Below are 16,661 nucleotides of genomic sequence, written 5' to 3' on the forward strand. Positions count from 1 at the left end.
TTAGTCAAATATCCAATAAGCTTATGCTTATCGGATTGTCAACTAGTTGCTTACATCCCTAGTTGCTATATCATTAACCTGGGCCAGGAAGTGGACATTCATAGAAGGGTGGTAATGAAAGTTGCCAAATTCCATGTCTACCTTGTCTGGTTTGTTTTAGGAATGTAATAGTGTAGTCGATTGATAAGCAAAAGCTTATCGGTTAATGCTATAGATTACATGCAGTTTCCACCCCCAACCCTCCACCTCTCCACCAGTAATTTTTTTAGCAGACTGGCCAGAAGCCTGGCTCAGTCCCGGCTTGCGCCAAGTCCGGGACATATCCCCACTGTGGTTCTGCATTTAAAGTGTATCAGGAGTCAGTTTTTTAGGAGACTGGCCAGCAGCCTGTCTCAGTTCCAGTTCATGCTGGGTCCAGGAGCTCAGTCCCCTGGATGGGCTGCTGTCACCCCACACTGCACCCCACACTCACAGCGCAGGGCGACAGGCAGCCAATCGGTGAGGGGAGCTGTTTTTTAAGCTGTCTCCCCTCCCGGAGCAGTTTCCTGTATCAGAGGCAGCAATGCAGAGTGGCAGGGGGCTCTTTGGGAGTGGGACCGAATTGCACTGGCTGCCATCCCCACCTCTGGGGACTATAGAATAGTCATGTAACCGATAAGAATTCATAAGGTTAAGTGATTATTTGGTTAACTAAAATTTAACATCCCTAGTTTGTTTTACTTCCCCAGGAGTACCATTTAAATCAGCTGCTCTTCCTTTGTAAAGTTGTACTTTAACAGGCTATAATGTAATCTTTATGGTCTTGTAACACATGCAACTGATATTCTGTAACTTTTAAAAACATGCATCATACAGGGGATCCGATGTAGCATAGAGAATTTCCATGGGGTAGTTTTAAAGTGAAAAGAAAAAATAGTGTATAATAGAAATGATGATGCTTCTGTAGTATGAACAATTCTGTTTGGATTTTGATCTTTTATATTGGTATAAATTAGGGGTGTTAAATTTAGTTTAATCAACTAGTTGATGGATATTCCATCAACTAGTCGATAAGCGATAACCTGTTGGCTCTTAATACATTTAAAAGGCACAGCAGGAGGGATCCAACGTGAGCTGGGAGAAGCTGATTACTGGTTTGCGCAGGGTCTCCCTGAACTGAGCATCAGCCTTTTACATGTATGCCCCCATCCTTTCCCTTCCCAGCCTCACTCCTGTGGCAGCCATCCCCAGCTTGGTTCCTCCCGCCTCTGCTCCCAACACACACACTGTTCCCTGAAGTCCGTTCCTGGCTGTACTTCCTGAGTTCAGCTCCCTCTTTCCCAAGCCTTGCCCAACCCCCACAGGCTCACTCACATGCTGCAAACTTTTGCTCCTCGCAGAGGGGGACACAGTCACAGCTCTGTATTCCCCAGAAGGGAGGGGCTGGGTGGAACTAGAGTCCTTAGCTGGCCAGAAGGAAGGGGCAGGGAGAAGCCTACTGGCTAGCAGGAAAAAATGATCAGGCCCATACACAGGAATTTCTGTGGGAGGGTGCTTTTTGTACACTTGAAGTGCAATTATTTAAAATATTGCATGACTACTTTAAACGCCTTTATAAGTGTGCATAAGAGAAGTTAATAAAAATTTGAGTGGAAACAGTGATTGGTAAAATGATTTTGTTATAACATACTAAAAATTTATACTCCAATAAAGGTTTTATAGAAATTACCTTCTGAGATCATGGCGGGCAGCGCAACCGCTATGGCCCTGCTCTCCCTCAGCCGCCTCTGCCTACTGCTGCTCTACCTGCTCGGTGTGGCCAGTGCGAGGTGAGTGTGGGTGGGGCTTTCAGCTAGCAGTGCCAGGCCTGGGCTGCTCCTCACAGGTTGGAGGCGCCATTCCCCTGGCATTGCCACACTGCCACCAGCCTCACCTGCCCATTCCCCCCAACACAGCACTCTCCCATTCCCATAACACAGTGGTTCTCAAACTCTTTGGCCCGTGGCCCACCTGGCTGAATGCAAGCCTTTCCGTGGACCACCAGTTACTAATGGAAACTTGCTGTTAATTACATAATTACGCCTAAGCCATTTTGGTAGTGCTGCAGCTAAGGGAGAATGGTTTAATGTAACCAGTAATAAAGGAAATATTCATTTAAATTATTAAACAGACTAAGTGCTTTAACTTTCTCATGGTAGTTTATCAAACTTCATTTTAAATAAAGTAAAATATTAATTTGTGTCCAACACAAAAGTTTCCCATGTTTGCTTTATGGCAGGGGTGGAGAAACTTTTTGGGAGGCTACTCACCCACAGAAAAATCAGTTGAGGACCACACAAGTGAGAAGCAAAAAAAAAAAAAAAAAACCCACTTCCAATCCCTCCTCCCCCAACCCTCAGTAATGTGGTCCCCAACTGAGACACTTCACTCCTCTGGTGCTCCAGCCCCACCGGGAGAGGGACAGAAAGGACTGAGGTTTGGGGCTTCCCATAGGCCAGATTTACTCTTCTGGAGTTCCAGGGATAGTGGATTTTATGGACCCCCTCAGAGTCTGGGGTAAGGACAAAAATGAGGAGTTCAGAGTGTGGGACAGGGTTGCCAGTGAGTGGGATAGGTGCAGGATCTGGGAGGGAGGTGGGGCATAGAAGTGGGAGAGGTTGCAAGGTTTGGATGGGAGGTAGGATGCAGAAACAGGCTGGGAGTAGGGTGTCTGGCCAGGTGGAGGGAGCAGGAGCAAGGGAGGGTGCCGTGTGTGGCCAGGAGGGAAGGTGCAGGAAGAGGGTAGGGATAGGTGTTTGGCCAAGGGTTAGGATGCAGGAGCAGGCTGGAGGTGTGGGGTCTCGGTAGGATGTTGGTATTTGAGAGGGCTGAGGGTATGAGGGCGTGGGGACACTTACTTGCTTTTGTGTCCTGTGCTAGTCGTAGGCACTTCCTCCTGCTGCTCCCATTGGCCAGATTCTATTGGTGCGCCAGTGCTGGCTTCCTGCTTGTGGGGGGCGGGTGGGGAGAAAGAGAAAGCCCCAAGCCTTGCTGTGTGATCCAGCTCACAGGGAAAAGGCGCTCCTCCTCCTCTTCACCCTCCTCCAGCTGGATCTCCCTCTTTCCCCCACCCCCAAGCAAGGTGCTGGTGCTCCAGCCGCACAGGGTGGGAGAGGGGGATGCTGCTCCAGCACCAGTGTTGGCTACGTGCAGTGGAGGGTAGGAGGGGAGCTGAGCTCAAGTGGCGGTCCACCAGGAAGGCAGCCCCAGAGCTATCTCATACTGGGTGGGGTGACTTTGCACACCCGCACCTCTTTGCATAAAGGCCTGAGGAAGCAGAGGGGAGGAGGGACAGTCATACTGCAGAGTGACCATCCAGGGGCTGGCCAGCCACGGGAGTGGCTCTGAATGTTGCCAGCCACAGGTAAGGTTCCTGGGCTGGTACTGGGCAGGGTTCCCTCCCCCACCCATGTTGGTCCCCATGTCCCACAGTACAGTATTTGTTTCCCGAACAAAAAACTCAAATACTTGACTGTCCAGTTAAAAAACGGACACCTGGCAACCCTAAATGGAAGCTGGAGGCTTCCTGCCCTCTCTCCTTTCCCACAGCTTATCTGGATTCTGGAGAAGGGAGCAGGGAGAAGCCTTGCAGTAGTCCTGGGTTGCAGAGGGGCACCTGAACATGTAGCACAGCCCCTGGCACTCCCCAGAGCAGTATGGCCCCGGGGAGCCCCATCCGTTATCCTCATAGTCGTGGGCAGTTCAGACGTCTGTCCACTGCGTCCCCAGTGAGCTAGCTATGGAGAGAACCTGGCGGGCGGCCTGCACAATCTCCTCTCCCCCACCGACTCCCTTGGTTGGCCCTGGTCACAGGCAATGCAGAATAAATCTAATTCTTAAAATTAAATCTTGGGGGACCTACGTCTTGGAAGACCCAAGTTCAATTCTCTGTTCTGCCATAGACTTTCTGTAGGACATTGGGAAAGTCACTTCTGGTTCAGTTTCTTATCTGTAAAGTGGAAATAGTATAATTTCCCTACTTCATTGGAGTGTTGTGAGGATAAATACATCAGATTGTCAAGCATTTAGATAGAGGATTCCAGGGAATGGGGTATACATATATATAATCCAGGTCTATCTGCCCAATTTATTTTGCACATCTATTTTTTTTATGGTTGAGCTATAAGTGCTGAAAACAGGAAGTGGAAATTGTGGGAAATGACAGACCTTCAGTTGATAGCATGTCAAACAGTGATACTGTAATACAGGCAGTCCCTGGGTTACGTACAAGATAGGGATTGTAGGTTTGTTCTTAAGTTGAATTTGTATGTAAGTTGGAACTGGCGTCCAGATTCAGCCGCTGTTGAAACTGACCAGCAGCGGCTGAATCGGACACGCCTGGGGCAGAGCAGCTGGAGTGCTGCTGAGTTGGTCTGGTAGCGCCGACCCTTGGCGAGGCGGGACCAACCCGGCAGCACCCCAGCTGCTCTTGGGGATGCCAGGGGCAGAGCAGCTGGGGTACTGCTGGGTTGGTCCCGTAGCGCCGCTCCTCGGCGCTACTGGACCAACCCGGCAGCACCCCAGCTGCTCTACCCCAGGCGTCCCCAAGTAAGCTGCTGCTGAAACTGACCAGCAGCGAGAAAAGCCTGGTCTGCTGGGGGGGGGGGGGGAGGCGCACTAGCTGCGCCCCTCCCCCCCCCAGCAGACCAGGGAGACGCGGACTGGCTTTTCTCGCCGTGGAGGACACTGGCGGCAGGACCGCGGTGCATCTTGGCGGTCCCGCGGAGAGAAAAGCCTGGTCTGCTGGGGGGGGGGGGGAGGCGGCGCACTAGCTGCACCCCCCCACCCCCCCAGCAGACCAGTGAGACGCGGAGCAGCTTTTCTCGCCATGGAGGACGCTAGCTCCGTGTCTCCCTGGTCTGCTGGGGGGAAGCGCCCCCGCGCCGCCGGAGGCGGCGACAGTGGGGGAGGCACCCCGCACTAGCTGAGTCTCCCCCCCCCCCCCCCCCCCCTGTTCGTAACTAGGGGTCCGACTTAAGTCGGATTGACCTAACCCGGGGACTGTCTGTATCTGGGTACTTTAAGACCAACCACAATTCTTTTTCTGGAAAAGAGGTACTACAGTAGTATAGATAAGGTTAGTACAGGCAGAAGTATAATTCCTTGAATGGACAAAACACCCTCCCCCTGCCCACAAGTTTTAAACTAGCATTCTTTTGAAAAATATCCTATTATGAGAGTATTGAATTAGCATTTGCAAGTTTAAGGGTATATCTGAATTTAATTGTAATTGGAATTCCATAGCCTGACATGGTACTGAAAGGTTCATTGTGTGTTTATTGGCACGCTACATTATTAATTAGTGCTATTCCTAATCTGTAGATGAGCACAGAAAGGGCATCTATATCTGATACAAGGAGTGCTGGGAGCTCCATTACTTGACACAACTGAAATAAGAATAGTCAATCCACTAACTAACAGATTTCAGGGAATGGTTTTGTATTGGCATACTAGACAACCTAATAGAGAAAGGAAGACACCCAATTTTGATTATTCTGTAATTCAGTGTTATAGTACAAGAACATAGGCTATACAATAGAACTTCAGTTACGAACTACAGAGTTACGAACTGACCAATCAACGACACGCACCATTTCTAACTGAATCCCTCCCCAAAATCAAAACAAAACCATCTGACCCACACAAATACAATTCTGTGTTAAATGTAAACTACTAAAAAAAGGGAAAGCTGCATTTTTGTTCTGTACAGGAAAGTTTCAAAGGTATTATGTCGATGTTCAAATGTCAACTTTTGAAAAAATGATCATGTGTTGGTCAGATTTACAAGTTGCAGACATTTCAGAGTTACAACAACTTCTGTTACTGAGGTGTTAGTAACTCTGAGGTTCTACTGTGCGCTTTTTTTTTTTTAAATACTCTAGGATGCATTTGGTGTGGTAAAGCCAAAACACAATAGTTCCTTTCTAAGGAATTTCCACTCTGATGTATATAAGACATGCTATATTGTAAAATCTAGAGGAAAGTTTTTGCTTTCTAGGATTTATTCCTCCTGCTCTATCTTCTTCCCTTTCTGTAGCATATAGGACTGTGGTGTCCAGTATGCTAGCTGCTAGCCACATGTGGCTAGTTGGCCAGTTGACTGTGGCTAGTTCGCTATAGCAGTAACCACTATAGTGGCGATTGCTTCAGAACTGATTGGACACCACAGGTATTGGGATAGTGTAGTCTGAAGAATCCTCAGTGGCATTCACTGTATTCTTTGTTTTAGAAGCACTCAGAAAACAGTCAAGAGCAATAATAGCACGCAGCTAGGCTTTACAGATTTGTGTATATTTATGTTGTCTCATGCAAGCAAGGTAGGAGCAACTTAAACAGGCTTTTATTTAACAAAGGTGAAACCTCTTTACAAAGCTGCTGCTGCTCCCCTCTGTAGCTCTCACTCAGGCCTGGCCCATCTTCTCCCCCCTCCTTCCTGTTTCCTGTGCGTCCAGATTTCCAACAACCAGTGCTCCCAGTTCTAATAATTACAAGCAGCATCTAAAACACCACAATTTAGTAAACAGTAAGCTGCCCTTTGGCTTCTTCATAGTGTCTGTTTGTGTAGTGCAAAGAGTAAAAGACAACATTTGTCTTTGTGTTGGGGTAGACTGATGTAGTTGGTGTTTGTGGTAAAAGAGGGTTTTAGAGATTTGAATAATATAGGGAGCTTAGCACATTGTCTTAAGCCACAACCTAGAAGAAGGCAAAAAAGTGGAAGCAGGGGAAGAAAGCTATGGGAATATCTTCACTCACCACACTGGAGATTGACATTCCGGCGGTCAATTTAGTGGGTCTAGTATAGACCCATAAATCGAAGACTGAGGGCAGCTGCAGCCGATTCCTGCTCAGGGAAGCCAATGGGGAGTGTTTGCTCCCATCAGCCTCCCGCAGTGAGGACAGCGCTGAGCTCGGCTTATGGTAAGCTGACTTTCCAATCTAGTATAGACCTGGCCTAAGCGGTGTTGCTGAAGCTTGAGAGTATAAACGAAAGTGTGGTGAGATGGAAAGGAGTTGATCTTTGGCCCTCTAAGGTGAGAATGAGAAGTTTAAACTTGATAGAAACTGCCCATAATAACTCCAGGCATATTTTCAATTGTATCTTTAAAACTTGAATCTGAGTTTACAGGGCCTAATTGTGCTCTCGCTTTTGGTATAATACTCGATTAGAGTGCTTCTATAAAAGCTAATGCACTCAGACCAGTATGAGAGTAGAACTGTACCCACAGTGCTGGAATGGCATCCTCTAAAAATGTAATGTATCAAAACTGATACTTAAACAGTTGTCTTTGCTGAGTAACTTCTTATTAATTTTATTTACACTGAACACATCTGCTTTGTTTGAAATCAAGGAACAGCAAACAGGCATGTTCAATCTTGCTGCCTCACTAGTGCTGTTAGCAAGGTACGCTTGCCAGTGGGTGTGCAAATGTTTGAAGCAACTTCCTCCTTGTTGAAAGGACAGTGATATAAGGTAAATGCTATCTGAGCACTTAGAGTTGTTAGACAAATTAGGCGTCCAGTTTCCTATTTTTAAATGTGGACCCTTCAGAAATGTGATTTGGAGTTAACATTGAGATTATAGCGAAATAACATTTAGAACTATTTTTTTTATTGGAGTCAGATACAGAAGTCTTTTCCATTAGTCTATAAATGACATATGGGATTTACCTCTTACCATTGTAGCAGAAAGAACAGAGATTGAAATCCTGTAGGATACATTTGAAAAATGGCTTATCAGCAAAAGTGAGAGTGAATTCTTGGTTTTCACTGAGAGAGTATGTATTTTTTTAAAACCAATCAGTGTTTTATCTAACTATTAAAACATGTAGCATACAACCAGAATTACAGCTGTGATTCTGTGTCTTCCTGATAGCTAAAGCATGGTGTGGCAGATGGGGGTGTTAAGTTGTTGGAATTGGACTGACTGAAAGGAAGTATTAAGTAGTGCCAGGGGCTTGTCTAAAGTTGTAATGTTAGTACCTCTTAGTTTTCAAGATAAGTGAGGCCCAAGAAGTTTCCTTTTTTTGAAAGATACGGTAAATGAGGCTGTACCTATGTGCCTTAGATCAATGGTTTTCATACTTAGGGTCATGACCCAGTACTGGGTTGTGGAATGTCAGGCACTGGGTCTTGTTGCTGCAGAGTGATCAGTGGGGGTGCTAAGGCAGGCTGTCTGCCTCTCCTGACAGTTCAAACTGTACTGTGCCCTAGAAGTTGCCAGCAACAGTCTCCTCCTAGGTGAGGTGTGGGGAGGAGAGTGCAAAGGGCTCTGCACAGTGCCCCTGCCATGAGCACTAGCTCTGCACTCCCATTGGCCGGGGAAATTGCTGCAGGCTGTTTCTGGAGACCAGCGTGGTCTGCAGTGCAGGAGAAGCAGGAAGCCAGCTTTACCCCCCCATTCCCCCCAGCCTCTCTCCCTGCTGCACTGCTGACTGGGAGCAGCTCAAGGTAAGCCCCTGCTGCTGTACCCCTTACTCCTCCCCTCCCCCAAAGCCTGAGCTTCCTTCTATACCCTAAAGGTCTCATCCTCAATCTCACCCCGGAGTCCATGCTCTATTCAAATTGTGTTGAGGGCATCAACAATTTTCCTCAACTAGGTAATGAGAGAAAAAATTTGAAAACCACTGCTTTAGCTATATGTACTTGCCTGCTACAGCTGGCAAATGCTGGGGTTTCTACAGTGCTGGAACATGGGATACCACATTCCTCATCTACACTACATGGGCTTGTATATTGTTAACATTCTCCTATTATCTGAAATATGCCTTCTATTTTTTTCTAGACTGGGAAGTTGTGATGAGTCACTTACAGTAACTGACTGACTTATACTTACAGTTTTTGGTAAGTTACTGTTCCTCTGTACAGCCTCCTCCAGGCATTTGAATAAACAAGCTCTGTCCAAGATTTAAACCTTTTCCACATTCTGTAAAGGAATTGTTTCAAGACACTTCATGCAAATCCAAAATTTATTTTTGTGCACTTTTCACACTAGGGATGTTAGCAAGCATAAGCTTATAGGTAGTTGACAAGTATCAACTACTTGCTTCCTCCATCCCCCATCAGCTGCCTCAATGAAAGGCTGCAATGGGGGGAACAGGAGCCAGTGCTTAAGAGCTGATTTCCCCCTTAGCAATGTCTCCATGATGCCACCCTGCCCTCCCACCCCCCACTACTTCTATCAGAAGCAGCCGGGGCGAGGGGATAGGGGAAGCTGCTGCGAAGCAGCCCCTGTCCCTGGGGTTTCCAGGGGGGAACTTCCCCTTCCTCTCCTCCTCCCCCTCCAGAGAGGGACTGCCGCCGCCAAGCAGCCCTACTTCGTGGGCTACCACGAACAGGGGCTGGTGCCAGAGCAGCCTCTGTTCACAGTGGACAGTGCTGGCCACCTCAAACAGGGCTGCTGGACTCAGCATGAGCCGGGATCGAGCAGTCTCGGCTCATGCTGGTCCAGGATGCTGCCTGGCGACTCTTACTACATTTAAAACGCAGATCTGCAACATGGGTGGCTCCTGGAGCCAGCACGAGCTGGGACTCAGCTGTCCCGGTTCAAGCCAGCTCCTGGATCTACCCCTGCTGCGGCTCTGCACAGTGGTCCGTATCAACTAATCGTGTAGTTGATAGAGATTATATTAACTACACGATTAGCCAGATAACTACAATTTAACATCCTTATTGCACACTAGAATGCTCTCATTCCTAATTATTTTTATGTAAGTTTTAGAAAAGTACAGGATGTAGAATTCCATCCTTGTGGGCTTCCCTTACAACTTACTGTACTACAACTGCCAAATTAAAAAAACCAACATCCTCAGCATGATGAGCAAGGCATTATTCAGAATGCAACTCTATCAAAATCTATGTAGTCCCAGCTGCACAGATCTGAATGTGCCCCATTAACTTCATCATCCACAACTTTGAGGTTTATTTAGAAAATTAATGAAGTTCAAGTACTTTGGGTACACGATATTGAATTATGTAGTGGCCTAGATGGATATTTCTATCTGTTTTTCTAAAAAATCAACTGTTTTATAATAAGTTCCCATTGAACACAAGCAGAAGGTGTGCCTGGGTGAGTAGTGAAGAATATACCCATGGTTAAAATGAATAGGGGCTTTTTTGGGAGGGGGCTGGGAGGAAGGAAATGCCTCCTAGACTTAAAATTTTCTTTCCACTGCTTCTTCCTCCTGCACTCCCAAATCTCCCCACTAACACTAATCTCTTTAAGATAAAGACATGCAATACCAATCAGAAAGACAAAGTCACTTTTTCTTGCACTGATTATTGTAATTAGAAGAAATAAGAATTTCAATTTAGTTTGTTTTGTATTTGACACAACTGTGTCTAGTCAGTGTCACTGTTCCCCATGCACAATCTTTCAGAATCCAAATCAGCAAAATGCTTAAACAGATGCACAATTGCTTGTTAAATCAGGGTCTTACATTCCCCTATTGTGTAGGTTGGTATCTCTCATAGTTACAGCAGAAAGGAGAAATTAAGTGGGAGGAGAATGCAAAATCAAAAAGATTGGCAGGAGGACTTGGGACAGGTGTACTTCTTAAAACTACATTTAACATACTTTTAGCTGACTAGATATCAAATTGACAGTGGCCTCTTCACTTGCATTTTAGACAACTAAGTGATTAATTTTCTCTCTCCCCCTCCCCCTTTTCATTAGGGAAGTCCTGTCCGATCACTAACTTCTGCTCTTCAAACTGACAGACTTTCTTCCGATGTTGGATATGATGGCTGACCCTGAAATGGAAGAGCAGGACTCCAAAATCAGTGAACTTTGCCATAAATGTGGCCAATGCCACCTATTACAGGACAATCATCTTTATAACTTCCAAGATGAAGCAGATGATGAATTGGTTTGCCATATCTGTCTTCAGCCTTTGCTGCAGCCCATGGATACTCCCTGTGGACATACATACTGTTTCAAGTGCCTTGAGAACTTCATGCAGGAGTATAACTTTTGTCCCATGGATCGGAAAAAACTGTGTTTCCAACACTGCAGGAAGTCTAGTATTTTAGTGAGAAACCTGCTGGATAAGTTGACTATCCTCTGTCCATTCCAGAAAGAGTGTCAGCAGACTATGCAGAGGTGTGAACTAGAAGCTCACTTACAGAACAGGTGTGTATATGTTTACATAATATAATTATTAGTGTTGTAACACTATTTGTGGTGCCTTAGTGAACAAAAAAATGGCTTCCTTACCCAGAACAATTTAGAAACTAAGTTAAGATCGGAACATCAGGAAGAAATGACAGAAGAAGGGGCCAGTAAGGTGAGAGGTTGAAGACAGTACTTACATGTTTGGGTAGTTAATGCATCTGTGTTGAGGGTGCAGGTTAAACTACTTGTGTGTTGAGACAGATAAGCAGAATCAATACTAAACTGAATGCAACAAGCTCCTGACCTGTGCATGAGTACAGTGCTCCTTTTAACTGAATAGTCTTTATGTACCTGCGTCTTTGAAGTAATTATAAACATATATACCTCTTGCTGCGCAAACAGTGCATGGCTCCAGAACATTTAGAGGAAAGAAATGAGGGGTAAAACACTGCTAGCTTAATTGGTGTAACATACGAGTCTTTGATCCAAATAGTGGAACTCCTTTCACCCTATGCATTATGCATTTGCTGAATTACCTATTTATAATGTCATTATCTGTCTTCACTCTTCCATAAGGATAGATGCAAATGAAAATGTGTATATAGAGAAAGGGAGTCTGACTTCTCAGCACAGATGTTTTTGGCATTTCCATTGCTGACTATCTGAGCTGGAACAAAGAACTATGGTTTTAGAAAAGTGCACACATCAAAGGAATCTTTCCATGGAGTTTGAAGAACCTTTGTTCTTAGTTAATGATTACCCAGAATGGAGCTGGGAGCAAGCCATACTGTAAACAAAGGCAAAGTTTCAGTGACCGCACATTGTGTTTATATGTAATGGGGAACACATAATAGATTTGATACCGTTTGAATATATCATGGTTGTCTATAGCCATACCAAAGTCAACAAATGTGCAGGTGGTAGTTGAGGTAAAGAAAGCAGCATTTGTGTGTTTCTGTTGCATGTTCTTGTGGTATCTAAAGCTAAGGTGCACTCTCCCTATCTTTATCCATACTTTCAATATACAGGTTGAGAGTTCACGATTATTTTAAAACCTAGCCCCTCTTCAAAAAATAAACCTATTTGAGTCTCTAGATTTAGCAGTGCATCCTATCTCCTGTTCCTGTGTCTTACGCTATAAGCTCTTAAAGGCTGGTACTGTTTTACTTGAGCCTTATGCACACTTTCAGCACTGAATATTCTTTTTCCCCCGCTTCCCAAGTCCCTGTAACTGTGAGTTAAAAGTGCTCATATCTTATCTCTGCTAGCTGAAATGTCGTTCAGCTTTAGTGAATATGCAGTTACGTATTGGAAGGTTAACCTTTCGGACCATATTTTGGTGGCTTGCAGTTTAGTCCATTGTGACTTAATCAGTACTGAAAACAGGTTCCAAGAGTCTAGTATTTTTTTAAAATATATGGACTGTGTTAACATAAAGGTGATTCAAGCTAGATTCTAACTGGCATAAAACCACCATATGGAAAGTATTTTGCTTCAGTTTGTGATGACCTTTAGTGAGACCAAGCCACAGTTGTGGCTTGAAAAAAAGAATGAGCAGCAATAACGACTAGTCTTGTTGAATTTTTCCCTGCACTCTGAAGCCAGACTGCAAAGATCTCAACAGTGTATTAGGGAGATGCCGATATTAATAATTGAAATGGCTCTGAGGACCATTCCTTGGGCCTCCAATTTGTCAACAAGCAGATCTATTTTGGACATTAGGTTTGATTGCCCTGTGCCTTTGAGAGGCATCTTTGGCCATCCTTAGCTTGGGTGTAGAGTGACTAGGAAGAAATACAAGAGTAGGTGAAATTGCAGAAGGACTTTAGTAGCCAAAATATAAATACTCCAAATGGAATTTGATTTGGACACAATGGTAACTCCCATAACATAGTATCCTATATCATAGTTGTGAAGTACTGGTTCAGTAATGATTCATGGAAAAGGAACTACCATTGAGCCTCCAGTGTCACTTGTGCATCACCACCTGAACTTGCCATCCATCCTCTTACACATGGTAGTAATAGCTTAAGTTTGTTTTCCTTCTCCTCCTACTTCTGTAACGTTTTGATTGATTATTGGGTTGCCAGGTACAAGGTCTGGGGGGTGCTTTTTAAAATGTTGTCAGTGCTTATGAGAAAAACTTGGATGGATAAGAGAACTTCTTGATGAGAGAGAACTTCTATTTATAATAAACTGGGTACAGCAGCAGCAGTGCAAAATTCCTCATGTTGCCTCACTTGGTCTTGTATGTTGCTTGTTTGGTGGAAACCATGGCATATTCAAGGCTATAAAACCTTTGAGATTCAAATGTGTGGTTAACATTCTGGCCTTGGCTGTAAAAGAACAGAAGGAATAAGTATTTGCTTATGCCTTACAAAATATATTGTCACCTTCATTGGGAGCAGCAGGGCTGGAATGGTAAATATCTTAACAAAGGAAACTCCTTCCTACTGTATTGCTCAGATTTATTAAACTAATCAGTCTCTTAACTAAAAACAATTGACAAAGGAGTTTCTCTGCCGCTCTCTCTTCTTCCAGTGTCAATTTGAGGCTGAAATTTGAATGAATCTCTGGTAGCACCGGTAGCTGGAAAGAAAATGTGTGACTGACAAAACTGAATCCTTCTTCCTGAACCACCTTAGTTATTCAGTGCTTGTATATGCTAAATTTACTGTATAAGCTGAGATTGTTGCTTCCAAACTCTCTCTAGGTGTCCTGGCTTCAAGAAATACAAATCAGAACTAGAAAGGAGAAAAAATCCTCATTCCAAAGGGAAGGAAGATCCTGTTACCATGGAGGAAACAAACACTGCTAGAGAGGTGGAACCACCGGACAGAGTATCATCACTGGTGGCAGAAAGCTCTATAGCGGCTGTAGTATCTCTGGGGTCTGCGGAGCCAGGACTAGTTAATCCAGCCTTTGAGGAGGGCGAAGAAGGTGGTAATGTCACTCTCTCTGCAGTTACCAACAAAGTATCATTGACACTGCTGCATTTAACACTACAAAATGCAATTCAGTTTCAAATCGCCTTTTAAAAACAATTTTAAGTGATGTTAGGGATAGTCTTTAAAAGAGCTGGTCATGGATTCTGCTCATAACTGTATGTACAAAAACTTGGAACCCTACTATAGTTTTAAGCTTCAACTTTTGCTTTTTACTCTTGCCCTTTCAATTTGAAACAACACAGGCCTCTGCCACTAGCACTAAAGTTCTTTAACTAAGAACTGAGGTTCCTAAGCCTCCAGGACTGTCATGTGATGAAACTTCCAGGAATACATCCAACCAGAATTGGCAACCCTAATAAGAGTAGTAGTTCCCTTATCCCCTCTCATATTGGCCATGTACAGTACACAAAATACTGCAAGATTCTTTCACAAACCCTAGGTTAATGAGCTATCGAGACAGCACCAATTTTAAAAAAATATATACCTGAAACTTTTCAGTAATAATATTCTTTTGTAGCTGTGTGGAGACAAAGTGTATGTATCACCCCCATCAGAATAGGATACTAAACATATCATGAATATGCCAAGCAGCTAGTATCTGGAATTTGGACCAATCTGTTTTTGGTTTTGTATTTACTTCTTTGAGGCAACTATTTGTTCAGGTTGTTTATTTTACTTCCTTCCTACTAAACAGAAGCATTTTTATGGCCTATGCTAGTACTTAGATTTGTTTTTACTGATTACTTTCAAATCTATCAGACTACAAATGAAAATAGCTATGACTCACTTGATTAAATCTTTAGAATGACAATCAATAGCCTAAAGCTCTTGATAACATGTTTCAAAATATTTTTTGTAATTCCTGTGTGCACTTAAATTGAACTAGGGGGAGAGGCGGGAAGTCTGTCTAGTAGTTACTGTGTAGATTAACATGGTTCTGTGTTGGAGTTTTCCCAAGTACATATCAGTCCTTCTATTAAAGCCACTGTGTGATAGAGAACTACAGTTGTACTTGGCTAGCATTGTGATTGCCTTCATTACAGCACCTAAAGTGCTTGGCTTGCATAAATGGTGTAGTGATGATGGATTTAACATTCTTTGCCAAAAGTGCAGGGAGTGCTAACAGTTTTCACCTTCAGAATGCTTTGGATGTATTAATTAATTTTCCTCCGCCCTCTGAATAGATAAATGTTACTCCTATTTTACAAAGGGGGTAGGGAAATGGAACTAGAGAGCTTAAATGACTTGTCCAAGGTCATACATCAAAGCAGTGTTTGATTAGAATGGAGAGTTCTAGGAGAGTTCTAGGCTTCCAGTTCTTTGGTTCGAGCACTAAACTAAGTCCCTTTCTCTAATGGCCTGATCATCAGACTGGGAACTAAGACCTCAATTCTAAGTAATTTGACTTAGAATAACCTCTCAGTAGATATAGAAGAGATGATCAAAATTGCAACTTAAACATCTTTTTGCAAAAGGCCTCAAAAATGCTTTTTTTCCATTTTTGATTTACCATCTGATAATCAGTGTTGCGCCACGTGAGCACAAGTTGGGAACATATGGAGAGAGAGGCTAGGACACTAAACTTTTTTGCTTTTAAAGTCTCAAGGTGTAGCTGTGTTAGTCTGTAACTTTCAAAACGACAAGTCATCTTGTGACATCTTAGACGTGTGTGTGTATGTGTGTGTATGTATGTGTGAAACTAGAATAGAAAAAGGACATAGGGATATTATCTGTATTCACGTGTTGCTTTCTCTTCTGATTCTCACAATCAGACCTGCCTCAGAAAGCTAGTCTTGTGGCTGAAACAAGTATGATTGAAATTCACCGAGATGATCCAGAAGAAGAGCTAGGGATGCGGATAGTTGGAGGCAAAGACACCCCTTTAGGGAATGTTGTTGTTCAGGAAGTCTTTCGGGATTCTGTTGTGTCTGCAGATGGAAAAATAGCACCTGGAGACCATATCCTTGAGGTACGTTTGTTTCATTATAATAAAGTTAAGTTACCACCTTTCTTTGTCCAAGAGAAGGCATTTTATGATAGGGAATAGCAAAATGTATAAGTCAGCTATGCAAACCTCAAGAGATTTGGATAAGCATCCCAAGTTTGGATACTGTCTTCAGTAATTTCTGACCCTCCCTGTTTTATCAGGCCAGAAATACCGTGACAGCAGCTTCTTTTATAGTGCTTGGTTATTTCTGAGCCCAACTGAAGAGGGCTAACAGCAACATGGAAATGAGAAAATTTTAAAAAGGTGTCAAACACTTTTAAACCTCAGAAGGTTTGGATTGGTTCTTATTTTTTACTAGATCCCGAACTTGAAAGGTGCAAGTGCAAAGGGGGAAGCAGTATTGTTGAGAGTGGTGGAAGCAGATGTAACTAAGAGGATTTTAAAACAATTTCATTCCATTTGACACATACCTCTTCTGTCTGAAAATGTTTTACTGCCTATTGTTACAGATCTCCTTAGGTTATTTTTTCTTTGAACTTTTCAATTTTTAGTAGTCTATTTTATTTAGTTCGTGTATTTGACAGCTTTTTATGAGCTTTGTATGCAGAGTATTTGTAGCCATAGTCCAATAAAATAT

At 43.7% G+C, this 16,661-nt stretch overlaps 1 protein-coding gene across 9 annotated transcripts in view; it reads left to right on the forward strand.

Moving 5' to 3' along the window:
- The window catches only part of LOC102448049 (ligand of Numb protein X 2-like), a 55,024-nt gene that overhangs the window by 12,928 nt on the left and 25,435 nt on the right, over positions 1-16,661 (forward strand). For 2 of the 9 annotated variants that reach the window (XM_075940861.2, XM_075940858.2), the window contains exons 2-5: positions 8,801-8,859; positions 10,691-11,146; positions 13,842-14,071; positions 15,849-16,045. In XM_075940861.2, coding sequence (XP_075796976.2) covers positions 10,746-11,146; positions 13,842-14,071; positions 15,849-16,045 — 828 coding nt within the window. In that variant the 5' untranslated portion in view covers positions 8,801-8,859; positions 10,691-10,745. Of the gene's footprint in view, positions 1-1,692; positions 1,809-8,800; positions 8,860-10,690; positions 11,147-13,841; positions 14,072-15,848; positions 16,046-16,661 lie in introns of all 9 variants that reach the window. The other 7 variants (XM_075940864.2, XM_075940859.2, XM_075940860.2 and 4 more) reach the window with 6 other exon arrangements.

Source organism: Pelodiscus sinensis, chromosome 13 (assembly GCF_052426305.1).
Source record: "Pelodiscus sinensis isolate ZL-2025 chromosome 13, ASM5242630v1, whole genome shotgun sequence".
Taxonomy (NCBI): domain Eukaryota; kingdom Metazoa; phylum Chordata; order Testudines; family Trionychidae; genus Pelodiscus; species Pelodiscus sinensis.